The following is a 27,868-nucleotide window of genomic DNA, read 5'->3' on the forward strand; positions in this document are numbered from 1 at the left end:
GAGAGGCCACAACCTTTCCAAGTTAATATTGGAGAGATCAGCTCTAAAGGTAATGCAAGAAATATTACTGCAAAGATACAGCAGGCCCAGGACTACAGGCACAGCCAAGAAATGTCACCTTGTCAAGGAACCTTTCTAGCCTTTTGAAATTTCACCTATGCACAAAATTACAATCCTTCACATTCAACAGCAGGCAAATATCAGCCTTACCTGGCGAGGATAATAAAATGTAACACAGAATCTTACTAGGAAATAAACAAGTCTGATTCCAGCAGCCACAGAGCACCAAGATGATTTTTTGCTGGGTGCAGCCACCGGGACTCTGCAGGTTCCCTGGGACAAGGGCATTACACCAGCACACTGACATTCATGTGCTACAGAGTTGTAAGAGAGCAGTAGCTGCCCAAGGATGTGCTCATGCTTGCTAAGCCTCTAATCCCAGCTTTGATTCTTTCTCCATCCATAATCAGTTCAAATACAGCTAGAATTAATCACTGTTTGCAAATTTAAAGGCTGCTTTTTTTCTCTCTGCTTAAAATCTGCCTTAGGTCACACACAGAGCCAGCATGGGTAAAGACAGGGGCCAGATCCCCTCAGAGTCTGGCATTCCCCTCTTGCCCAGAACACAGTACAGTGTGTTACTGCTCAATGCTCAGAGCAATAAATAATGACAGTAATAATAGCAACAACAACAACAACAATACCAATAATAATGCAATAGTGCTAACCCTGCAGTACCTACGTGCTCAGCAGTGCTGTGACTGGAGTCAATCCCTCTTGCTGGTTTCCTGGATCCACCTCTGAACAGATTCTGACGCCCCTCTACAACATCCCTGCCCACCCTGCCTCTGCCAGGCTCCAGAGGCTGCTCTCACTGACCTCCTCCCTCCTTGGTGAGCTGTTCCTCCACCCAGCCTGTTCTTCCCTGGATACCACAGGGGTTAAGGAGAGGCAGCATGGGCTGGACAGGACAGCACCTTCCCCTGAATGCTGGCCAAGCTGATCCTCTTTCACACTATGAGCCTTGCACCTTGCTCTGGAGCACCAACAACTGCAACTGATTTCCAGCTCAGGTCACCTTCACATCACAGTGACCACCAGCCTTCAGTCATCAGGTTCCCCAGCCTTAAAGATCCCTTTGTCATGCCTCTAGATGTTGTTATATTGCACAAAGCTTTGTTTAGATTATCTCAAAGCATCCCATTTCTTGCTATTATAGAAAGTCAAGAAACATAACATGAGCAGTGCTCCTAAAAATGAGATTTATGCCCAGCTGCACCGTGCAAGCAGAGTTACGGTGCAGAGAAAATTACAGGCAATAAATAAATGTGTATATAGATAGAGGATGTCTTTTAATACATATCTGAAAAGCATTCTTTGGAATGCTTAATGAGAAACTTATTTCAGATCCTCTAAAACCATTTTCTTAAGACTTAGTGAGTTCTGTACCTAAAAAGAGGTTAGTGGACCAGCACCAAAGTGTTTTATCATTTCCATTTCAAAGGATTCCAGCAGAGGCAGATATTTTCAAACATTGCACTTGCAAAATACTGATGCTCTTAAACCTGTAAGACTAACTGTATCACCCACCATAAAAAATTTCAAATGTCATTTGGAATGCCAGTGGAAGAGCAGAGGGACAGTGGGCGTCCCTCCAAACAGACAGGTTGCATCCACAGACCCTCCTTCACTCAGCCCATGAGGTTCTTTGAGTCTCTAGGATCATGCTACACTTCTGGAGCTGACTTTCAAAAAATGGACACTGCTGGGAGTCTACAATAGTAAAGTTTTTTCACCACTGCCTTCCATGGTCTAACAAAGATCCACATCTTATGGATCGTTGTAGACTGGGCTCATTTGATAGATATCCCTGCTAAAACAGCAGCTGATATCAAAGATGATGTGAAGAATACTGTCCAGTAAGGTTCATTCCCCAATGCTGCTTTCCTTGCCCACAAACTGCCGGGGTTAGTGAGCATCCCTTCCTCTCACCCAGCACACTCCCCAATCCCACTCACTCACCTCCTGGCTCCAGAGCAGTTACTGTTCCTTTGACAGCCCTAGCACCCAAGATGGACAAAGACCAGAAGAAAACAGCAAGAAATGCACTTCTACCCTTTCAGCAGCATGTGTGTCCCACAGGAACACCACAGCCTGTTTCTCAGGTGTCAAACACACTCACCCAAGCCAACACCCAGATCAGAAGAGCACCCTGAGGACAGGGACCATTGCCAACGTGGACAAAGACCACAGATGTGGCACAAGAAAGAGTAAAGGATGAGGATACAGCATCACACCAATTTCACAACAAAGAAAAGGTGGGGGTTGAGAGCCAAACCAGGCAACTAATAAAGCCTGACATATTTAAGTTGAAGGTGTGATGACAAAAACCCTAAAGACTCCCCATGCACCGAGAAAATGAGCTTGAAAAAGCAATGACCGCCTGCACTAGCGATTTATAATCTCTCAGCTGCTGAGATTGTGAACAGTGGCACTTTGTAATCTTACAGCAAAAGCAGCTCTAATGCCATCTGGTCATACATTTCTGGCCAAGATCATTTAGTGGAGCCTGTAATGAAAAAAGTTGCACATCCTCCTAAAAATCTGAATTATGCCAGCTGTGCCACAGTGTCACTTGTGCTTTCAAGGAGAAGGACAGCTGTCATTCCTTTTCGCTGAAGACAGCAAGCACACTGCCTTGCTTAAGAGAACTAATTTTTCTTGGATCACTGTAAATTATCCTACCTGTCACTAGGAAAAGAAAGGCTGAAGTCCCTATTAACATTTTTTGCTTGATTTTTGCTGACATGTATATACAGCACTTGCTTCTATACCCACCTTGCTGAGCTACTGTGAAGAAGGTGATATTTGGACCTTGACTCTAATCTGAACTGAAGCCAGCTCTACAGCCTTGGCATAAAACCAGTTTGAGGGAGGGTGCAGTTAAGCTCCTCATCTTCACCTCTCCTAACGAATGAGACATTTCATATTTTAGATATTACCTCAGCAACTTCCTGCCAGTTTTAAATTGCTCTGTCATCTCAGATTAGCACTCATCATTCATGCTAATGTAAACTAAATTGTACCTCTCCTGAAATATGTGAAAGAAGAAATGGGATTACAATGAGGGCTGCAGAGGATAAAATTTCTAATCTGTGAGCAACTAATTGCTGCAGGTCCTTCTCAGTACTTCCATCCACCCAGCCATCCATTTGAACCCCTGTGGGATCTCAGCACCTCAGGACTGATGTGCAGAGTGGCCAAGACCACCCTTGGGGGGCTCGGGAGTCCTGGAATGTTGCCAGAAGTGTCTGGTGGCTGGACTTTGATCCTACACAGGAGACGACCCCTGTATGAGGATGGGAGGATTTCACTGGGTGAATGGTGAAGGGATAAGTTAATTAGAGTGAAACACAGGGTTTAGGATTTCTGTACAGGGGGGTCTAGAGAAGTAAGATGGAGGAATTGGGGCGTGTCCTGTCCTTCTTCTTCTTCTTCTTGGCCTCCATCTTCTGTGGTGATGTTGGCACTTTGGGATTGGTTATTACTAAAGGTGTACTGGTTAATAAGGGTAAAAGGTATTGGGGAAAAATGATAAATATTGTATACGTAATTTTGAGTATAAAGATAGATAAGTGACCTCCCCGGGGGCTCTCAGTGTGCTCATGGCTGGCTGCTGTGCAGACTCTGTCGGGCCGAGAGAAAATCTTTTAGATAAACAATTAATAAACACCGAGACCGAGAAAAGATCTGAAGTCTCTCCTCGTCCTTTGGAGCGCGGGCTGCCCAAGGCCACCCCGGGCCTTTCCAGGCCACCTAAACAGCCGAGAAACCGACAAACCCCTCTATTTGCTATTATTTTATTTTAAAGTTAAATCTTGTTTGCCTCAAGCACACAACTATTCTCGCTGGCTCCAAGAGCCTATTTCTAAAAGCAAAGCTATGTAACCTGAAATGAGCAGGGAAAGAGATACCAGCAGTGAGCAAACCCATCCACTCCCAGGACAGTGGGGCTGAGGGCATGCCTTCAAAGCCACGTCCCGTCTAGACTCCTCCACCCGCTCCCAGAGCAGAGCAAAGCAGCAGCAGGGAGAATTATAGCCCAATACTCACTGTGACAGGAAGGAAATAGCATTGGGAAATGCTTATTTTAATGACAGGAAAATATTTGCCAGGCTCGGGCTTAGCAGCAGTAGAAATGTTATTACTTTCGAAGCTGGAAGAGTAAATATTTCAAGGGCTATTTTTTGACACCTTCACTGTGGCTTGATTTCTGCATCTATTAAGAAAAAGTCTATATAGCCTGTGGTGTGGAAGCTTTGCAAATCTTTGCATAAAATTCCATTTTATAAGGCAATAGTGCAATAGGACTGTATAGAATTTCCATCAGTCTGAAGAGCCCCAAAAAGTAAATGTACATGAAAATACTAAAGTGTCTTTGTTTTGTTTCCAGAATTAATGTTAAATAAATGTCTTCTTCATTTTATCACTTCTCAGAGTACATGGAAACAAGACAGAGAAGTGTCCCATGAAGCGCTGCTATGTAAAGAGGCCTGGCTGTGTACAGCTTCCTTCCTAATGTGTAAATCTGTCGTTTTTAAACCCAAAATAACTTTAAAATGCTAGGCACATAGAAAGCTGTATTTCCTAGCAATTCACAGTTTCATCTTCCCAGCATGCTTATGTCGAGTGAAATCCATTTCAAAATACCATCACTGCAAGCACTTCAAAGCCTAGGAAACATCCTTTAATGGTCATTACTGCACCTACCTTGGGCCATCCTGAGCCTCCTTCAGATGCCCATTGATTCTGGTGGGAGTGCAGAGCACTGAGGATGACACTGGAGAACATCAGCTCTGTTACCCTGCCCTGGAATTAGGCAGAGTAGAACCAATTGCTGTGCTGCAAAGTTCCAGTAACCCAGAAAATCCTGGGAAGTGCAAAAAGTGAATGGCTTTGATGGATGAACATTTGCAAATGTAGGGCCATCTAGCTCTGGAAATTACCTCTCAGAGTTATGATGATGTGCTTTGGTATCTCCCTCGTTATGTGCAGCAAGTTCTTAGTCTAATTTCTGGGTTCAGGGCTTTCTGAAAAGGAAGTCACTTCATTTTGGAATAAAGAGGAATGAGAGTGAAGAAAGACAAGGTAAAGATTTGTCTACAAAAATGATTTCTCCAGGGTATTGCTTAATTCTCAAATGCTCCTCTTTAATAGAGCCAAATTGTTTTCAGCACATAACATTATCTTTCCTCTAGCCTACTCATTCTGTGCATAATAAAGTGCATTCAAGGCACTTACATGGCTGCTGTTACTCAAGGATGTGAGCACCTCCTTGGTCTATCTATCTTTGTAATACCTGTGGGAGCTGGGAAAGTCCTATTACAGTCTCAGGCTCAGAACATCACAGAGATTTAGGGACCTGCCACTGAGATAAATGGGATTAGTTGCCCCATGGCTTTTCTGGCTCAGAGCCTCCACTGTGTCCCTAAAATCACAAAGGACATCTTAAATGAAGCAGGGAACCACTCCTAAGTGTCTCACTACCTAGGCTGGGGGGCTCATTTCTGGACCAGCTTTCCCATTTTGATTTAGTCTTATGCTGCACAACAATGAAGGTGTTAGGTAAGGTAAAACCTCATCCCTGCTCTCCTCTGTCTGTGAATAACTGAAAAGCTTTCAGCACTGTTGGGCATACACAGGCTGCAAAGCACTTTGGTGTGTTCTGCTTTACTCCAGCTCAGTTTTCTCTCACAATGCTCTACATAAAACTGCCAGAGTAACGACCAAATCTCCTATTTAGCTCAGCACTCCTGGATTCTTTCCCTACAGAGCAGCAAACAGACTTTCATTGCCCTCTGCACCTGACTTTGCTCTGCAGAAGCACCTGTTCTTCTGCATTTGTTCCTGCAAAGCAGAGAGTGCAGAGGTGAGGGCTGGGCAGTGTGCAGTGTCTGTACACCCCCTTCTCACCAGCATGGACACTTACAAAGGAAATTTCCACCATTCCTGGGGGACTCCACCAGCTCCCTGCCCTGTTCTGAGCAACAGACACACAAAACACATCAGCCACTTACCCACATGGCACAACAGGAGCAGTGTAGCTCCTGTCCTCCACGCCTGGGAATTTGTCTAAACACAGTCTGCTTCCAAACATGGGTGTCTATTTCCAGCATCAAACTTCCCAAAAAAGCAAACAGCAAACCAGTCTAAGACAAGGTAATAGTACACAATTTTCATAATGAAACAAACCTGCCTGTGTCAAAGCTGGGCATTCCATGGGCACCTTTGGGTGGTCACACATGCAGCTCTCCTGACCTTCCTGCCTTGGGGGTGTCACCATGAGCACTTTGGCCTCCTGATGCAACGCTACCATGACCTTTGGTGGCCAAAGATTCATCAGGACAGCACAAGTGGGTATTTTTTAAATTGTGACCACAGGAAGATGTGATTTTTTCCTCCCTGGTCACTCAGCAGTCCACAGGAAGCCCAAAATAATGTCCCATCCTAATTGCCACAGACACACTCCTTTGAATAAAGAAGAGATGATATTTTCCACTTGCTCAAAGCAATTACTTCTTAAGATACGCATTAGTTCAATCTTTCCAGGATTTAAATTAAGCCAAGTATTAAATCATCCAAAGCTAACTACCTGAACATTTTCAATGTCTTTCAGCGTCTTAAAAACAGTCTTTGATGCTTGTTACTTTAAAGGCACAGATTTTTGCCTGAAAATTGACCACTTAAATTCCCTAAAGTGGAAGCTGAGAAAAACCATACTATCTATTTCCAGTCTCAAAATAATACTTTAGGTGGATTTTTGTATAAACTTGAAGTGGTCTAGAATGTGAAAAGGGGATTCTGTATAAATAAGAAACACAACAGCCATGTGCACTGAGAGGGGGAGTGATGAAGCTGAGAACTCCTTTAGGGATAAAGGTGAGAACTGCCTCCATAAAGGATTATATTGCGTTTTGGGGCTTGCACTGTTCACTTTGCCTTAGTTGTTAACATGCTAGCATGGCCACGACTGCAGTCCCTCAGAGTATGAACACAGGTCTCGTTCAGCACATCGGCAATTACTTTAAATAAGAAATTAGAAATTGGTCCTTAGATACTGGTTTTGCTAATCTGACCATGCTGAAAACTAATTCTCTTCCTAATAGGAGTTCAAACTGCTTCCTTGTCCAAATTGCCTGTTTGCAGCAATCTGAAATGGAAGTATTTTATCAGCTTAACTTGACACAGTGAATTTCTATTATCGGAAGAAAAAGAACTCAGTACCTGATTTCAGGTTCCAAATTGTTTCAGTTCATTGTGACTCTCTGGAATTATGGAGAATATGTACTCTATTTTCAGTTTACCATCACTACAAAACACCCTAAATGTGAAACTCTACAGATAAATGTCTGGCCTTACATACAAAGAGGACAAAACTCCAGTGAAATAATTATCAAGATTTACTGCAGTGCTATGACTGCAGAAGAGGTCTGAAAAGATTTAACTGTGCTGTTGGTGGCTGCTTCCTTCCTGGGTTGCTTGGGAAGCTTCTAGTACAGAGCACAACAAATATTACAGCCCAATTCCCAAGGTGGAAGCGTGCAGTCAAGGTGCTGTGTCCCATCACTCAGCTATGATTGGGAAGTATTTTATCCCTGCTGTGGTCTGTGGTTTGTGTAGCATCACCTGCTCTCTCAAGTGCCTGCCTTTTTAAAATATATTGCACTACAGAGACCTGTAAGTTTTATGACAGCAGAGATTCCAATCTTTATAGCCCTTTTAATGAAAATTACCCATCATACTTTTTTTTAATGGAAAAAGACTAAACCCAAACTGTGTCTGCTGACAGTGTTCACTCCTGGCTTCTTCAAATGTGTTTTTCATGTTGTAAGAAATATCCTTGTTCCCTCTCTGCCTCTATATCCCAGTCTATCCCCAAGATGCTCAGACGTGACTGCTGCTGATCAGGCTGTTTTCTCTTGACTGCTGTCTGCCCAAATCTCCCTCCTCTGTGCTCAGGAACATGCCTGAATGGAGGGCATGCAAGTTACCCATTATTTATATATTCTCTTGGTGATAAGCTTCCCCCATCTTCCAAGCCAGGTCACCTTCTGCAGAGATTCTTTCTGTTCTGCAAATGTGGATTCTGCACAGCAACAAAATTCTCAGTCCTTGCGCTCAGGAGGGACAGCCTGGTAAAACTCAGCCTCTCCAGCTTTTTCACACCCATGTCTCAAGGTGCTTTTACACCATATCCCCATGGGGTCCACTTCAGTGGCCATGGAAGTGCCCCTCCAGCAACTTCAACAGTCTCTGTGTCAGATCCTTGCCATGTGTATGTTTATTTAAACACAAGGGAGGCTTTACACTCCATAAGAAGGGCCATGGGACTAGGAGTGTGTCTATTCATCTTCTATTCATCTTGCAATGAAGAGCAGAGACACCAGGGAAGGAGCTGCTGTGAGAAAAGGCCAGTTTGTATCAATGGCATTTTTTTTGGTGGTGTCAATCTCTGCCTGTTGCAGAGAGAAGTCAGAGATCCATTCTTTAGAAAGCCTTGCTCAGGGCTTACCTCTGCTCTAATAAAGACATCTATTCCCACAGCTGTACTTCTGCTCCTCACTCAGCACTTGGGTTTGATGAGCTGATTTCTCAGGGTGACTCATTCCACCCTGACTTCACCTGGGCACACTCCCTGAGGCTGCTCTTATCTGGGTGGTGAGGGCAGGCTTACAGCGAGCTTTTCATGCTGGCTGCCTCCTCCCTTCCCTTTGAAGATGCCTGAGCAGGTGCCTAACGACAGTCCACTGTGGACACCTCCAGTAAAAGTGTTTCAAACTGCTGCCACAGACACTGCCAGCTCCTCCAGGAGCATTACTGATGGCAGCATCACGGACCAAAGGGCTTCCAGCTCTGAGCCTGCACCACCAGCATGGGGGATGAGCCAACAAAATGATCCCACAGAGCTCAGGAGACTGTGGCATGCAGCTATGGGCTGAGTCCAACAGGCTGGCTCCCAGCTCAGTGACTACAGACTCAAATAACAGACAATCAGATCCTGCAAACTCATTTCCCTTAGCTCCACAGCCACTGGCTTCTTCCTCTGTTTTACACACAGCAGACAAGGACTTGTTCTATTTCCTTTGGCCCCAAGAGATAAAATTTATATTTGTTACTGTGTATTTAATTTTCTGGGTTTCTTTCAGAATGAGTCTGTCACAGCTGTATTCCCCAGTGGAAACCTGAAAATCACTGGGCCATGTCCTAACGCAGTTACATCAACTTGTTCAGTGTCAAAACTTGGCTCAGTTTTACAGAGAAGTCTGTTTGGTGAGTCAGCTTCCCAGTAAATCTTCAGGGATGTTAATCCACAGGCAGATCCTACTCTGTATGATACATATACAAGGAGTTTCCCTTGGCTAGGAATAGAACAGAACTGCTTCAGACACACTGTGCTTCAGTTGTATAAAATGTCTTGATTAGCATTTCTTGTTTCGTTTTCAGAGATAAAAAGGAAATAACAATAGACTCCAAATCTCTTTCTCATTCATACCCAAAGCTGGTCTGCATAATTAAAAGTAATTGTTAGCTTCTAATAGCTTGGCATTTTTCACTGCACCTTCCAGAGAAGAGAAAAATCCAGACAGAAGAACTACTGAATTGTGAATGTTCACTCAACATTTTCAGTAGGCATCTGAATCTTGTATTTAAGCCAAAGCAGTAATGCAGCAAGAAGCACAGAGAGCAATTGCTTACTGGTGACCAAAGGTAAGAAAGGTCAAACGTTTATTTCCTATGTTGCTCCTATGCGTGCAGCGCCCAGAATCTTTTAATTATATTTCATGGTCCTCTGAACTTGTACAAGGGCATAAAATATATTTATAGCTCACTTAAACTCTTAGCAATGAAACAGCCATCCTATGCAGGACCTCTGCTAATCAAGTGAAGACTTTCTGTGCATTAACTTTAAAAATGTAAAAGAGTACTTGTTCCTTCTCCAGCTGAAGCGCTTATCTCAGTCTAAAGGCAACAACAAAGAAAAGCTATTTTCTTCCTAGGTAACAGTTTGAGTCTGTATCAGTTCACCTGTGATGTTTGAAGTACAATTTCACTGGCAATGCACATTCATTATAACTGTTATTATAGAACTGGAAGCTCTCAACCACACTGTGCCAAACACCAAAGAAACATATAATAAAGAGATCAGCCCTCTCTGAAGCTTTTCCTGCCTAACTGTGTCATTTTCTCTTTTAGACAACAACAAAAAAGGGGTAATCAAATAAAGAAGTCTCCACTTAACTAATCATACTCGATGCAAATTCCAGATGAGCAGACTGAAAAGCTCCCAGTGTAATTATACACCTCACAACAAACCTACCTGGCACATCTTACACCAACCTTTCATGCTGGGAATCTGCTTTGAGATGAATGTTAGGGAAGATCAGCCAAAAACATTACTTGTGTGTGAGGCTGAGATGAGGGAAAGGAGTTGGTGCTTTACAACAGGACCAGCTGCCCTTGCTTTGCTTTCCCCCAGAAGCTGCTGGGCCCTGGCATGCTGGAGTGGCAGTGATGGCAGGGAGGGAGCCAGGCTGGCACCTCCTGCTGCAAATGGGGCCTTATTTTAAAGACTCCACTCAAGGCTGCCTTATTACTGCAAAGCCAAACACCCCCGGAATGAGGGATCTGAGAAAATTCAAACTGCTGCTGAAACCTTAATTCAGCTTCCTGATGCACATGCTTTATGATATGATCTTTAATTAGCTTATGAGGAAATTAATAATTATTTCTGAGTGTAGGATTTGGCTGATGTACAGTAAATAATGCACCATGCTACCTAATGAATGGTGATGATTCAGCAGACATCATCTCTCATGTGTCCTGCAAGAGGCAAGGGGCCTGGGAGGGAAAAAAACAGTGTAGGATCACATTCATGAAGAGTAAATATCAATAGTTTATTTGTGCCAGAGAGGGAGGCACAAATTAAACTAAAAAAAAAAAAAAATTAAAAATCTCAGTTCTTGTGTTTTGCCTTCTGGCTTTCTTGATATGGAGTACGGAAACATAAAAATATTTAGTGTTTCTTATCTGCTGATTAGTGCTTGATATGATCAAACAGAAGCTGGGCTGTGCAGCAGTTCAGGGGCCTGGTGGTGAATCACACAGAATCACAGAAATTCAAGGCTGGAAGAGACCTATAAGATCATCAAGTCCAGCCGATGTTCTAACTGTTCAACTAGATCATGGCAGCAAGTGCCACATCCAGTCTTTTTTTGAACTCTTCAAGGGATGATGACTCCACCACCTCACTGGGTAAATGTGACAGTCAGGCAGCACCAGGAAGGCAGAGGCACCACTGGGATGGGCTTCACTGTGACCTGCAGTGAAGGGGGATGAGAGGAAAGCTGGGCTGGCTTAGCTCAGCCTGGTCCTCTCCAACCTGGCTGAGAGCTGCATGGCAGATACAAAAGGCACAGGAGGCCAAATCCTGCAGAAACAAGGTAATGTTGCTCTCAAAGGGCTCATCAAGCTGGACAAAGCTCAGCCGTGTATTTTCAGAGCTGCAGCAATCCAGGCTGACATGTAAAATACTGGCTGTATTTGTCATGGCTACAGCCAGCTGCACAGCTCTGCTGCTCACCTGCAGGTGGGAAGGAGGAGGATCAGCCCCTGCTCCAGCCTCAGCACTCAGCACCAGAGCAGGAGGAGGAACCCTACCCCTCTCATTATTACCTGTGAGCCAGAACGGGAGAGCAGACACTGACAAGTCCTTATTTACAGGGCACCATGACAAACAGGATGCTCCACTTTGCCCTCAGATGTCACAAATAAAGCACAAGGCCAGCAAATTGAGGCTATCCATTATTCTTGGTTATTTCCACCTAAGCCCTTGCCTTTCTTAATGACCTGGAGGGCAGGAGCAGAGCCACAGGCACGGATGGGTGCATCAGAAGAGAGCTGAAATCCTGCTCTCAGAAAAGTCAATTCCAGCCATTTCCTCCACAAGAAGTTTACTACATGCTGCCACACAATACTTTTATTGGCATTCATTACTCCTTGAGGACTAATTGATTCATTTTTAGCAGCATTAAAACAAGGCTGCATTTTACAAGGGAATTGCTCTACTGCTGGGGCTGTAGGAAGCTGCTCAATTATCTCCAGAACACAAAAAGCTGAATCCAAACTCAATACTCAAATTGTAACAAACATATTTCCCCAAGCCTTGATTAACCTACAGGCTGATCCCCAGCTCACAGCTGGCTCAGGTTTTAGGAGGGAGGTTGGGAGTGCTGGGGTTTGTTTATTTTATCATTACCATACAGCTTGGGACCCTGCAGAGCACAGACAGTCACCATGGGCTGCATTTCTTTATAAACCCTACTGGAAGTGAAAACCAAAAAATTGAATCCCCCTCAAACTCACAGTAAGGTTGCTCCTCTTTTTTGTATCTGATGTCTCCTTCATTTGGAGCTTCCTTTCTGTTTAAGAACAGCTGGAGACCCACAATTTAGCATTCACATTTAACTAGATATTTGTGGTATTCCAAAGTCAAATTAACAAGCTTGTTACCTCTCAACATGTGAAAATACCATAATATTCATTCCCAGCAACACCTACAAAAGAACACAACTGAAATACACACATCTATTACATACATAGATATAAATATACATTCCTTTATATAACCCTCTGCCTTAATCAGCATCTCTAAGCCACTGAGTTTAAATGGATTCACAATCTTAACTGTACTGCTTTGAAAAATAAAAGGCAGATATAGTGACTAAAGTGAAAATGTACAGCTTGGAGATGGAGCTAAGACAAACTGAAATGAGTTCCAGCACTACATGCAAAAACAAAGGTGGGTAATCAATAACAAGGTGCTTCAGAGAGAAAAACTGAATCCTTTTTATTTTCTCTACTAATGAACAGCTCACTGTTTCTCTCCAGCCTGGGGGTGAAGAGTGTGCTGATGTTACCCCTTGGTCAGCAGGAATCACTGCTGAGCAATGTCAAACAACTTCCTGCAAAGGGGAGATCCTGCTGGGAAAGCGGTGGATTAGGAGGAGTATTACTAAAGACAAATCTTTAAAATCCCTCAATCTTTTTTCCCATGCACTCTCCTAAAGATCCCAACCAAGCTGAAGTAAAACCCATTGTTAATCCTGCCTGGGTCACCACCTCAGAGCACCTGATGCTGCACTCACATTTTGTAATATCAGGCCTGAGAGAAGCTGGGATTCCTGATTTCTGCTTTTCTTTGCAGTGAAACAAACTCAGCCCATTGGTGTCTTGGCCAAGTCTACAGGTTTAATGAGAATTATGCAACACCATCTGGTTTCTTCAGAAGTAGCTATGAACTGCTGGGTAAAATGAGAGTTTTCTTTCCCTCTACCATGGGTAATTTCTGAAAATATAAGAAATAGAATTAAGATACCCCAACATTGTCTGGACAGGAAGTGAGGCACTGGAAAAAGCTCTGCACACATTACACCAGTTTAACTGTGCTTTTAAATGCAAGAAGCTGCATTTGCCTGAAGGGAGAAAACAAAATAAGGATGGGAGGGGGGGGATAAGTGAACAGTTTACATCCATAAGCAGCTATAGAAAATACAAAGGTGAAATGTTCATCAGGGAAGGTATTCAGCCTCTTGTAACCACAAAAAAGGATTATCTTTGAGTCTCCCCGCAGACAATCAATTCTCAGCCTGTTTTTCATAGGCAGCCATCACCTTCAAGCTCTTATTGGCACTACTGGTACACACATTACACTCCAAAACCCAGATCAACTCCTCTAATCACAACAGGTTACCTGACACCAAAAAACTCCTATACACTTGCCCCCATTAAGACAAGCTGTTTGCAGACCTCTCTCATGATTTGGATCATTACTTCCACTTCAGAAGGGGCCTTACACAGAAAAAACACAAATACCAATGACCAGAGAGCATTTAGAGGCAGTGCCTGCTCCCTCTTAGGCTGGGGTGCTGAGAACAGAGTTGATATCCCTGTAAGACAGGGAATGACATGATGTTTTTTGGTGTCTTACTGGAAGAGGATCACTGTTTTATGAACTAGAGGTGCTCCTGCACCTCACTCAACACCCAGGGACTTGAGCTCTGTTCCCATCTCTGGCACAAACCTATGCTATGACCTTCCACTCATCTCTTCCCTCCACTTCTCCAAACCAGATGTTTGTCTGTTTATTTTTGTTTTCAAACCAAGTCCTTGGATCATAGGTTGAGGCTCAGACAGGCAGGATGCCCTGCAGTGCATTACAGCACTTCTTGGCTCTATGCTGCTTCAATGGCAATAATTAATAAAGCAGAATCAACAGTTTGCTGCAAGCCCTTCTGGTGAGACAGAACAAAGTACTTTTATCATCTCAAATGAGAACAGATACCTTGAAGTACTCAAAATAACTAAGCTCCTATGTCAGGACATGCCACATATTTCAGTAGCATATTTCCCAGCTCATTGTGTTTGCTGATCTCTAGCTGGGGACAGCATCTTGTTGCTGGAGCCCCCCATGCTCCCAAATATCCACAGCACCTGGCTGGGAACAGAGACTAAATTCTTGTCAAACATCAAGTTGGAGCAAAAATATCCCCTCAAGAGCTGATTCAGAGCACCTAAACTTCTTTGCAATAAAAGCAGCCCAGGAAATCCCATTATTTTCCTCTTAGGAGAAACACTGGGCATCAGAAAGATGAAGAGTGACAACTGCTTCACGTGAAGCCAGCAGACCAGGTAGAAAATGGCTGAGCACAAAGTGGTTCAAGACTCAGGCTCTTCTGCAGAGAAAGCTCAGCTGCTCATCTCCCATTCCCTGCCCTGACTTCCATCCAGCCATCTGGGAGTGTGGCTCTGCAGCCACTGGGGGCAACACCAGCATCTGGGATAAAAGTTAGGCTGCTTGGCTGCTTGCTCTGGGAAATCAGAGGCTTTCAAAGAGATTCATGCACTGTGTCCTGAATGTTAAAATAAACTCTGTCAACACCTTCTTCTGAGATTACTATCTGGGCATCACTAATTTCTTGCAAAATATGCCTGTGTTATCCCTATCTCAGAAGAGCAGGTGCTTTCTTTTATGCCCCCAAGCAGATGCACATTTCACTGTTCTCTGAGCACTCAGAGGCAGATTTTTTGAGTGTGTGACAGAACATGGTGACAGCTGCTGAAACTCAGATGCCTGATGTACCTTTTCCACCTAACCTGACTTTTGCAAGGATGAAGCAGCTCATCTCTTGGGGTGTGCAGGCCCTTGCATGAGGCACCCCAGTGCAGTGCTCTCATCCCAGCCACTCCAGTTTTGCTTTCTTTTCTTTCAATAAAAGAAAATATTGTGCCTATGCCATCTGTTAAGCAAAGTGCTGCACAAACATTGCAATATACCCTGCAGCACAGAGCAGAGCCTTCCAGATTGTATGTGAGGAGAAGTGGCTGTAAGGAGAGAGAAAACTCCAGGTGCTGGAGCTGTTACAGGTGAGCCTAAACGTTTGCTTCCCCGAGGCAGAGACCTGTCAGGATTAATCTTGTCTGCCCAGGAATGCACCTCTGCAGACACCACACCCCATTCCAGGAACCCATAAATACCAAATGAGATGCTCAGCACCACACATGAAAGCATCTCCTTTCTCTGGACTCTCACTGTGGGGGAGTGACAGCCTGGCTAGCATCAATCCTGTCTTGTGCTGGGCTGTTTTTAAGGTGGTTCCTTGGGGGGAACAATGTATGAAGTGAGCATGGCTGTTTGCTGCCTTTTTCCTATGGACACCTCCAAGGGAACCCCCATATTTGTTCCTCTATCCTGGATCCACCTGAGACTCTGCTTTGTTATTTCAGCTTAAAGGAGGTGCTCTCTTTGTCTGTATCATCCTCAAATCAACCCTAAGGGAAGGAAGTCGATGGGAGCCAGAGGAATCATCTGTGATGGACTCTAAATCCTTTTGATAACACATCCCAGAGGTAAAGCTGTAGGACAAAAGGGCTTTTTCTGAATGATGCTGCCCAAGCACTGTGCAGAAAGAGGCACAAAACAATGGTGTTTTAGTAGTGCAATTTCACCAAAAAGGTTGCCCCTGGCCTGTCACAAAAATGCAGTGCAGGTGATGAATACTCAGTGAAAGAGACTCATTCCCAGGTTTCTTTTCCTCCTATTCCTTTGTCACGCCACTAAAAAAAGATGATCAAACATCTTCCTGTCCTTAAGTCCCCCCCCAGCTCAGTCTCCCTGACTCTACCAGCTTTTTGTTCAGGAGCTGAAATGTTCTAGGCCCACTCATTCTTTTCCATTTGGAAAAACATGCCCATGCACAGGCACTGTTTCATAGCGGATGTTCAGCTGGGAGACAGCAGGCAGCCAATGCAAGACTGATGCTAGGACAGACCAAGCTCAGGTGAGCTATGGAAGCCATGCCATGTGCCCAGCACAAATCCAGAGGGACAGCTGAGCCTGCTGCCTCCCATCTGCCCAAGGATGCTGCAGAGGTCAGAGCTCTCCCACAGTGCTGAGCCCATGGCCAAGGCCACCAACTGAGCCACACGCCACAATTCCAGGGCAGAGCCCTGGCCTGGGGAGTCACCACAAGAAAGAGTGTTCCCGGGCAATTAGGGGTTTCTGGATCAAAAGCAATACATTTGAAGTCCTAACTCAAATTGCTGGCCCTAGGGAGCAGCCAGTGCTGGTGCCAGGGGCAGAGGGAGCAGGCAGCTCACAGAGTGCAGCCCGTGACTGCTGGAGCAATTCTGCTCACTCCACAAGTGCTCCCTTCCACAGCCTCTGAAACAAAGGGACTGATTTCTAATCACAGCAGCATTTCCACATTTTAAGGCACAACACTTCTTCCCTGTTTCTAAATAAAGAGTACCTTTTAGACCGCACCTCACCAAACCATGTGATGCCTCCAGGAAACAACCAGGGCCAAGAGCAGTGGCAGCAGGACATGGCAAGTGTGGAGCAGTGATTTTGGGACAACACGTCTGGGGACTCAGGCACTGCAGCCCTGATGGCCCAGATAACCCTTGCTCAGGTGTTGTGTCCATCATTTCCTGCACAGAGAAGTCCTGCATCTCTCTTTCATGCATGGGTCACCAAATTCAGATACTTTAAAATTTCAGGTCATCAGGGCTTGGTCCATGGTCCCATCAACTGAGAAAATGCCAGCAAAATTCAGATTCAGGTCTGGATTTTGTAGTCCAGAACAGAGCTCTGACTGCTGGGCTTACTCCACAACCTCCTGATCAGACTCCTTAAGCATTCACAGTATATAAGAATGTAAAACAAAAATGTTTATATATGCCTCTCTCCAACAGTGCTCTTAGGGGCTGCAGCTGTAGGTACTGAGGGTTATATAACTCTGTTCCTCTGACAAAGACACATTTGGTTGAACTTTAAACAAGGGACCTTTAGAAATCTGTAAAATTTTAACCATCAGTGTGTAACAGCTTCTAGGACGTTTCCCACCTTGTAACATTTAAAACAATGATTCATCTTCATAAGAAATACGTAACTGTTTGAAACTAACTCTCAAATGATGTTAATTATCTGCATGGTCTGTGTTTCTGCATATGCAGTTTCCAGCTACCAAGACTGAGCATTAAGAAAGCTTTTACATGACATCAGCTTTCCAATGACCAGCCAGATATAAACCACAAAATTTTTAATCTGCATTTGATTGTCATAGCTTAAAAATCACAGATTTTATGAGAGCTACAAATCATTTTTAGATTGTGCAGTGTGGACTTAAAGCCAAGGTATTTTTGTTTTGGCTTGTTGATATTTCCTGAAAACATGAAACAATTCTGAAAGGACAGATTTCCTGGCTCACAGCTAAAGGTCAGCAGTCACACAGGGACTGCTTGCTAAGTGCACCAAAAGGAAAGACTGGCGCAACATTGCAGCATTATTAAAAAGTGATTTAAGTGGGGGAAAAGGGAGAAAATGGAGAGACAGACAAAGATTATACTCTCAACAACTGAGCTTTCACAAAGATTAGAAAAACAGCCTTGTTCCTTGCTGCTTGCAGCCCCTCAGTGTCACTCCAAGCACCGCTTGCTCTTGCTCCCTCTTTGCAGCCCTCTGCAGCCACCGCTGACTGCCCGGCCTTGGGAAGGGACTGCTCTGACCACGCACACAAATCACTGCTGGAGCCTCTCCTGAACAGCCCAGAAGCTTTTCCAGGCTCCTTGCTGCAACAGAGTATGGCAGTACGAGTTTAATTTGTACTGGGAAGGACAGGAGCTCAGAATTCTGATGACTGTGAGCAACACTGACATGCAGCTGTTAATAAGCAAAAAAAGCTCATTTTCCACAGGAATCTCCCCCAGACCTGAGCAATGTTTGTAACTCTGTCCCAGCACACCTGAAGAGCCAGTCCTGTTCTGCAGCTGTCAGACGGGGCACAGCCGGCTCACAGCTGTATCCTGAACCACTGCATGGACAAAGCTCCTTGTCAAGGTATTTCATTTTTTAATAATAGATACTGAAATTTCCCCATTCACTGACAAGATACCAGTTTGAAAAGAAGCACACTCTGCAATCAATGCTGGAAGCACCTTTAAAACAGTATTTAGGATGAGTCTCAACAGAGGCTGTATCCCAGCTCCCGTTAAGACCCCTCGCTTGTTTTTAATTTTATTATTCATGTTTTTCTTTCTAAATATAGGCTATATATAGGTTTTTTTCAGGCAAATAAATGTCAACCAAAACCAACCTAACAGCAGGACTCTGGTACAGGCCCTGCTCCCAAGTACCTACATTTCCCTCCCTGTCTGACCAAGAGCCCTGGGCCATCAGAATTAACAAAGATTTTGTGCCTTTAATCCTCTAAATGAAATACTTCTACTCTGACCACAACATCCTCCCTAGCACTGAGTTATCAAAAGCATATGCTCCCATCACTCATGGTCTGTGCTTTTGGCTCTTTTTTTTGTTTTTTTTTTTTTAATAAAGCCAATTGGTTGTAGAGCAAAATGCTACCTTTTCACTTAAAAGGTTAACAGCAAGCCTATGACCACATGTATAGCTTGCAACTGATGTCTCCAAATTCTGCTAACTACAGTAACATAAAGCAAACCAACAAATGTGCTGGTAAGCAGCTAAGCAATAGCACAGGCTGTTTAAATTTAGCCCTGGCAGATCCTGGAGGAAGGGCATCTCCAGCCATGTGTCCTCTGCTGTGCAGAGAGAGCACTCAGACTGTAGATCCTATTCCACACGCCTCATTTTGAATACAGGGCTGCACCTATTGCATCTCATCTGTCTCTCACACGTGCATTTTCTCTATTGTATGAGATAAAGGGCACTCAGCTCTTGGACACAGAATGCTTGCCCCAAAAGCAGCCAGGGAGACTGAAACCACAGCCTCTGTAATTCCTTGCAACAACACAAAGCTGCAGCTCAGAGCAGAGGCGTGCTGACAATTTAGGGCTTTACAGACCACAACCTGCGAGGATGAATTACTCTCCAAAGCAAAATGTTGACCACAGGCATGGAGAACATTACTTCAGAGGCAGATTGCTGTGGCCTTGCTATTTTCTGTCTGGAGCTTGGGGAATTTACAAGTAGAGATGATTGCCATGATCAGCAGTGAGATTACAGGCACGAGATTTGCTGTGATCAATCCAAAAACAAGACAGCTCCAGGCCTGAAGTTCAGTGTGCCACACCTGCTAGCAGAGAATACATGAATAATCTGATCTCCAGGCTACAAATACTTTGAGAAAGGGTTGGACATCCCCATCCTCCTAAGGCCAAATGAAATCACTAATGTGAGGACAAGCTGTGCATTGATACCTCTGAAACCCCAAAAGCTGCACTCCAAGCTGCTGCTGAGGAAATCCAACAAAATCAGGCATCCAGTGCCAGCAAGACTAGAACTCATCCATGTGACATAAAAAGCTCCTTTATTGAGCAGCTCTAAGCAGCACTACCTGAAAAAGTCTTGTTAACTGTGAGATTAATAACATTTCCTGGAAGCTAGGGCAGTTTCTGTGGCATTGTTTCAGGAGCTGAGGTGATCCCATTGCCCCATCACCAGAACTCCCTCAATTTCAAACCATTTATGCAGTAGCTAAAGAAAAATTAATAGCACTATTTAAAGGTGAAACTGAGACACAATATGATGATTTTTTTAATCATGTCTTGCATAAATTATGAACTCTGCATTGATTACAAGGGTAGTTAAGCACATGAAAAGGGTATAATGGGAGCAGGAGACATCTTCCTGGCCTGTGGGCTCAAGTGAGGTTGTTCCCACTACAGAACACCAATGATCTGTGCATTATGGTCTGTAAAAGTAATACTTGGCTTATTGAACATTTACTTTGTTTGATACTTAGAAGAAACTTGGGTATGCACCACAGAAATAAAGCTCTATCTTAGTAAAATTCTGGAGAATAAAACCAAAATAAAATAAAATACTGGGGAATAAAACCAAATGGCTCTAACTGACAACACAAGCATCCCCCTTTTATATACTTTGTTTTGCTTACTGTTACTCTTACTACTGTTATTATTATTAATCCACCAAAACATCACACTTAGACTAAACCAGTTCCCCACTAGGAAATTTCTGCTTATTAGTATAATCCTCAACACTTCCATCAAATTTTGCACTCCCTTACATGTCAGATGCAGAACTCTGCTCTTTGGATTGGCTGTGGTGAAAATAAAGAGCAGATACAGCAGCCAGTGCAGTGACAGGGAGTGGAGAGAGGGGGTGGCAAGCACTAACCCCTGTGGAGGGCTGGATTTCAGAGCTTGGGGACTGTGCTCAGCAGCAGCTACATCAGGTCCCATTCAGACATCAGTCTGAGCAACCACCATTGTCAGGCTCTTTGAAAAATCCTGATTGTCACCTTTTAAAGCAGGTGAAAATCAATTAATTTTGAGCTTATAAAGGAATGCCTTTGCTGTGGCCAACCTTGGCCACGCACACAATGCCTTTTGCAGAGATGCACTGCCTTTTCTTCCTATTTAGTGTAAAAGCACTTCATCATCTTGGTTATAAGCCTGAAGGTCAGGCTTATTTCTTTAGATCTATTATTTACTACTTGAATTTCCAGTTCCACCTTTCTGGCTATTACAGCTTCTTTTCCCAACTCCTTTTCACGGTAACTCCGTGATGATGACTGTTTGATAAAGTTAGGAGGGCCATGATTCTGAGTGTCTGACCTTCTTCAAAATCTGATAATGGATACAGTTGCTGAATCACAGGTCATCTCAATTTTGTCAGTAAACCATTTATTTACAGTGGCCTTCAGACCTCCAGGCTCACTGTGCACTGCAAAATGGATTTTTCAGGGAACAATAAAAGTAGGAGAGCCATCCTTAGCCTTTGCTTAGGTTAGGAGGGATACTGGACTTTGGAGAGAATGTTTCTCCACAACATCTTATGTACCACAATCTCTAAGAGCTTTCCTGCTCTGTAACATTTCCTGATGTTTGTATGAAACTGACAGTTATAGGATCCAATACGTACTAACCTTATTTTCACTTGCAACCTACATGGAAAGGACAAGAAAAATCCATGTCTCCTTAAACTCTCCCCACCTACTGAGGCCTATCCAGTCACCTTTGCAATATTGTTCAGCTTACAGTTCAAGGCACAGTGCCAGGTTTTACATCACTGCCTCAAATGCTACTGTGCTGTGGCAGGAGCTGATTTTAGCATGCCTGTCCCAGCTGTGTCAGTGCCAAGGCACACCAGGGTCTGCCAGGCTCCTCCAGTGGCTGCTCTGGAATGGAGATCTCAAAATGTCTTGGTCTTACAGAAACCCTGCCAGAGCTACAACTCCTACAATTCCAGCAACTCAATGCTTCACACAAAGTGTTGAGTGAGATGCAGAGAAAAACGTGTCAAACACAACTCCTGGCTCCAACAGTGCCTGGAAAAGTGAGCAGTGAGTGGATCCTGAGCAGAGGAAGCAGGCAGGTTTTACTTACTGTCAAAGCTCCTGTGCTGTGCTGTTAGGATGGCCTGCACAGAGCGACCAGCCTCTTTCATCATGGCTTCAAATTCACTTCGGCTTTTGTTTGCAAAGTTCTCCTCCATCTCGCTGGTGCAGCAGGTGTAGCCCTGTGGGCAGATTCGCAGGTGCTCCCCTAAAATGAGAGAAAATGCTGTTTAATGGCCAGGTCTGGAAAAGGGAGAACTTAATGCTGGACAATCCCAGCTTAAAAATATCCCAGCTCCCTGGTAACCTGGATCTGCATCAGGTCTTTCTGTCAAATTTACCACTTAATTTGAGTTCTTCTGCTTTGATACAGTGGTTGGTATCAATGCAGGCACAAATTTTCTCATTGTTGACTGTGAGGGAATGTGGGATCTCAGCACCTCAGGACTGATGTGCAGAGTCACCGAGACCACCCTTGGGGGGCTCGGAGGTCCTGGGATGTTGCCAGAAGTGTCTGGTGGCTGGACTTTGATCCTACACAGGAGATGACACCTGTATGAGGATGGGAGGATTTCACTGGGTGAATGGTGAAGGGATAAGTTAATTAGAGTGTAAGACACAGGGTTTGGGATTTCTGTACAGGGGGGTCTAAAGAAGTAAGATGGAGGAATTGGGGCGTGTCCTGTCCTTCTTCTTCTTCTTGGCCTCCATCTTCTGTGGTGATGTTGGCACTTTGGGATTGGTTATTACTAAAAGTGCACTGGTCAATAAGGGTAAAAGGTATTTGGGAAAAATGATAAATATTGTATACGTAATTTTGAGTATAAAGATAGATAAGTGACCGCCCCGGGGGCTCTCAGTGTGCTCATGGCTGGCTGCTGTGCAGACCTCTGTCGGGCCAAGAGAAAATCTTTTAGATAAACAACTAATAAACACCGAGACCGAGAAAAAACCTGAAGCCTCTTCTCGTCCTTTGAAGCGCGGGCTGCCCAAGGCCACCCTGGGCCTTTACAGGCCATAAAACAGCCGAGAAACTGACAAGGGAAGAAAAAGCAAGGGAAAAAAAATCATATTTGGAGCAAGGAGAAGGGAAAATCTCCTGCTCAAAGTCTGTCCTAGAATCCATCTCTGCCTAGAATCCCAGAAGACATGAAAGTCTGATTAAATGACAGCTGTACTCATTAGACTTAATATGTACATTAGCACAGCCATTTGAAACTGCTTTGTAAGGAAAAAAAGAAACAACTCCAAAGTGCTCCCTGCCCTACCAAATGTAGCATGAGAAGGCATTTCCTTAAGCAGAGAGGTGAGGCTAGTGGAAAGTTTTCAAGAGACAGAGATGTGATGAATGTCAGTGGAATTTGGGTGGCTAATTCCCTTCCACATGTATTGAAATTTTCAGTGAAAAATTTATCTCCTGGAAAGAGACAAGAGCACCCCAAAAAGGTTGCTCTGACAATCACTGATTGAAAATCACCCTTTGCTATAAGGAAGAACAGGAAAGGTAAGAAGACTCAGCAGTCAAATTGAAAAATTCTCCAGTGTGGAGCTTCTCCTGCCCTCTGCAATTTCTTTACTGTGGAGAAGCAAGTGCTCACCTAGGCAAAGTCAGCAACATTTAAAAAATAATTGCTCAAGTTCATATGAGTCCTTACAAAAACACATCCACTTGCAAACACACCCTATGTTTCCCCTTACCCAAGCAATAAGAATTCATTTGAATTAAATCAAACATTTATTAAAAAAATTAAATAAAATACCCCTCTTGTTCCAAGCATGTTCTGAGATAAACCAATTACCAAGCAGTTACAATATTTAAGATAATTTGATTGGGATTGCCAATGATTTTGCTGGCAATGTCACAGCTGAGCCCAAACATCTTTAAAATTTTGTTTTATCTTGTGTGTCTAAACAGCTTCAAATCCTGAACCTGCACAGCCTCCAGAGTTACCCACAAAGTCCTTAGCTATTTCCAATGTAAAGCTCTTAGCAAATGGGTGGTAAAGGGTCTCTGAAACTGGGTATGTGTCCTACCCTTGTTAAAGTTATCTCATTAGCAGCCTTAGACCAACGGAGTGTTCTGTAGTTGATGCATTTTAGGCAGAAGCCATTCAGGATGAGTTTGTATTTTGCTGGCCCTTGTCCTGCTCACAGATGACCCTTGAGCAACCTCTGCAGGGTGTGGGGTGAGCCTGTCCTTGGCAAACGGGTTACCGTGGGCATCTGCACTGCCAGGCCTCCTGTCTATGTGACAGAAATTGCTGCTCACCACCTTCTGTAGGAGACAAACTCCCATCTCCAGCCCTGTGTTGTGCTGCCAGCTGAGAGGAGTGTCAGGGTGGTGTGTCCTGGGGCTGCCTGTCTCCCTTCGTGCCCACTCTCTGTCCCCACCAGTGCCCAAATCAGCAGGAAAAGCAGCAACTTGCTTCAATGTAAAACCTCAAGAGCCAAATATAAATATCATGTGGCTCCATGCTTGCCACTACTGAATTTCACAGGCAACCCCTGATGAGGGGAGAGAATGATGCATCTGACTCCATCTTATCAGAAGGCTAATTAATTACTTTATTATTCTATATTATTCTAATATATACTATATTACACTATGTTACACTACATCTAAACTGAATCTGCCAAGCACTCCAAGCTCAGAACCGCCCAGAATCTGTGACTGTCACCAACAGTCCTGACACACACACACACACCTGGCCCTGACAGGCCAAGGGACAAAAACCTCATCACTGTGGGTAAACAATCTCCACATTCTGCTTTGGCACAAACACAGGCACGGCAAATGAGGTAAGGATATTGGGAAGAATTGTGCCTTGCTTTTCTCTGAAGAGAAATGTGGGGCTACATGCTACACCAAATGCAAGCTCAGTTTCAGGGCTTGCCTGAGCCTCTCCTTCCCTCACTGGATTGTTCTGAGTCGTTCCCTGGGCTCCTTTCTGTAGAGCTCTATTTATCTGTACAGCGTCAGGGCTGCTGACATGTGACAGACAGGCAGGAAAAGGGAGCTGGAATTTTTTGACAAGACATGGCTTTGATTCCTGTCACGGCAAATTATAAAAACTTTTTTCTTGTCCAGCCTTTTCCATACCATTTCTGCTGCCACAGGATTTCTGGCAAGGACGGAAGTTTTGTGCACAACAATTTTACTGTGGGATGCATCTGTCCATGAGGGCCTCGATGCCCTCAGGACAAAGTGAGGCCTTTACAGGGCCTGGCCTCTCTGAAAAAGCCAATCAACAAAGAAATGGATCCCAGGGGATCCCAGCCATTTCCAGAAGTGCCTTTACCTCCTCAGCTGATGGTGAATTCACCCGTTGATGGTGAATTTTGGTGGTGAGGTCCTGGCCACGCTCAGAGGCCTCACACTCCACAACACGAGCACTGCCGCCATTTCCTCTGGGCGCCATTACCCGCCAGGGCTGGCAGGCTCAGGCAAAGCCTCCAACAGCCCTTTACAAACACCCTGCTGTGGGAAACTGAGTCAAATCAGTGCAGCCCTGAGGATCTCTGATCTCCCAGCCTGCTGCCAGCAGGATTCAGGCAGGAGGTGTGCCTGAAACATGGACGTCCCTGCAAGGAGACACCATGCGTTCACCAAAGCTGCCCTCCAGGCAGGCTCCCTGCACAGGCTGTGGAAACCAAGGGGAAGGTGAGGGGATTGCCCCCAGGAGGAGAGGAGGGGAGGAAGAGCCCCGTGCCTGAGCTCCCTGAGGAGCAGCAGTGGGGAGAGCTGTGTTAATTAAACTGGGACACGTCCAGACAGCGCTCTGTGCGCTCCCAGCCCGGGCGAGGCACAGCGTGCCTGAGCAGGATGGCCCCAACCCTGCTGCGACACCACCGCCTCCACACAGCTCAGGGGGACTGGGGAAACACAGGCAGAAAGCAGGGGGAAATCACACCCATAGCTGAAATTGGTTAATTTTACACAACTCTGTGAATTGAATATAGAATTGTTTCCATTCTTGAGCTCCAAGCAGCTTCAATCCCTTTTGAATTAGCATTTATCTCAGCTTTCTGCAGGTGTTTGTAAGGTACTCAGCAGGTGCTGCGTGGTGCTCAGCGCCACCACACTCTATCTCAGTGGGAAGCAAAGTTTTTATTATTTATCTCTATAACTCAAACTCAGCACACAGAGAACAGTCTCTCAGCACTGTGAACATGCTCTGCTTTCTTTGCTTTTTAACGTGACCCACCCTGGAAACATTCACTATTATTATTTAACCTTCTCCTATTGATTCCAAAATAAATGTGCTCCAGAGCATATTTTGGTTCTCCTTATATTTCAAAGTCCCTTTGTTTGCCAACCTGCCTTTGTCCTATTGCTGAAGCTTGCACTATAAATATCTTTGGGTTCACTTGGCAGGAGATATCTCCAGATAACTACAGAGAGCCAGAGGTGTTTTACAAGGAGTAAATGCCCACGATACAGGGTGCGTCCTCTGCCTGCTGCTGTGCCACACAAGTTCTCCCTGTGTGCAGCTGACCTGTTGCTCACCACTTGTTGGACAGCATGTGCTCCCACCCCTGCAAAAGCTTTGCAGAAAGCAGACAGGCATGGCAAAAACAAACTGGCAGCAAAGGGGGGGCTGCTCAAATCTCCTGGAGGATGATGGATATGCTTCCAGTGACCAAGGCCAGCTCTGGGTCATGCCAAGAGAACCCTAGATTTACACAACACATCTGTAAGTAAGAGAAGATGCACCTTGAGATGCTCTGAAAACAATCAGTTTGCCCATGCCTTCCAGAGTCACAGTGTGAGGTTCAATGTGGGTCTCTCTGGAAGAGCCAGCTGTCCTGCAAAAGCTGCTGAAGCTGGGGTGGGAGGTAACCCACCCACAGTCCCATGGAAATGGAAACAGGGTAGAGCAGGCAGGAAAACAGCATCAAGCAAGGATCTCATTTATGATTAACTGTCCTGGAATGGAAAGGAATAGGCAGGAGGCTGATGACAAGAGAATATCCCACTGCATAGCTACAGGCTTGGATTGTCCTTGAAACACCCTCTCAAGCTGGCTGGGTTAGCAGATCATTCTGGCTATTAAATTCATTACTGCACTTCAGAGTGCTGAATATTAAATCACTTGACCACTTCCCACTCAGGGATGGAGTTAGGCCCAGGGTCCCTGCAGGGGAACAGCCCTGCCCACAGCCACCACTACCAGGAGCTGAGACAGGGCTCAGCTTTGACAGGGCTCAGCTCCTGCTTCTTCTGCTGTGTGCCCCAGCCTCTCTGCCCTGCCCATGGGCTCCCTGCCACGGGCTGTGTGCTGTAACACCCAGGAGCTCAGCTAGCTGTGCCCAGGAAAGCTCTCCAGCTGTTCACTGCTCCTGCCTCTCACCCCACCAGGAGGCTCTGGAAACAAGACAGAAGGACAGTCACAGGGGTGTAAAATGCAATACTGAGAGAAGAGTCCTTGGCTCCTTTAACCATGTAAATGGTGCTATTTCTATCCCTCTCACAGGATGTTGGAGATTGAATTAATTACAATGTTTGCAGAAGGTTTGGGGTTATGTGGCTGTGTCAGAGTATCTAAATGCAAATTATTACAAAATCATTCCTCCCAGAGGTTAATTTATTTCAGGCTGTGATAAATCCATCATAATTCTTCCCTCATATTTGCGACCCTCCTCCCACTCGCTCTCCAAACTGTTCCAACAGCTCATTTCATGCTCCTAGCCTCAGTCCAGCCCCCCATGCCAGGAACAACTCCAGCCCAAACTCCCTCCTGGGGGGTTTCTGGGTGGCCATGTCTCAGGCAATCAGGCATGGCAGGGATGCCAGGACACAGCCCCTGGCCAGGGGCAGCCAGAGAGCCTGAGAGCACCTGGCAGCTGAGGAGCTCCAGCCCTCTCCTGCTGTCCCTGGTAGGCACTGCTGTTCTGCTGGCCTCTCTCTCCTCACACCTAAATCCCATCCAGGCTAATGAGCATCACAGCCAGGAACTGAGGACAAAACACCA

General features: G+C 44.9%; 1 protein-coding gene across 1 annotated transcript in view; it reads right to left on the minus strand.

Annotated features, from left to right (window-relative positions):
• The window catches only part of GPC1 (glypican 1), a 212,826-nt gene that overhangs the window by 82,901 nt on the left and 102,057 nt on the right, over positions 1 to 27,868 (minus strand). Inside the window, exon 2 of the mRNA XM_063166492.1 lies at positions 21,946 to 22,104. Coding sequence (XP_063022562.1) covers positions 21,946 to 22,104 — 159 coding nt within the window. The remainder of the gene's footprint in view (positions 1 to 21,945; positions 22,105 to 27,868) is intronic.

Source organism: Melospiza melodia, chromosome 12 (genome assembly GCF_035770615.1).
Source record: "Melospiza melodia melodia isolate bMelMel2 chromosome 12, bMelMel2.pri, whole genome shotgun sequence".
In the NCBI taxonomy this organism is placed as follows: Eukaryota; Metazoa; Chordata; class Aves; order Passeriformes; family Passerellidae; genus Melospiza; species Melospiza melodia.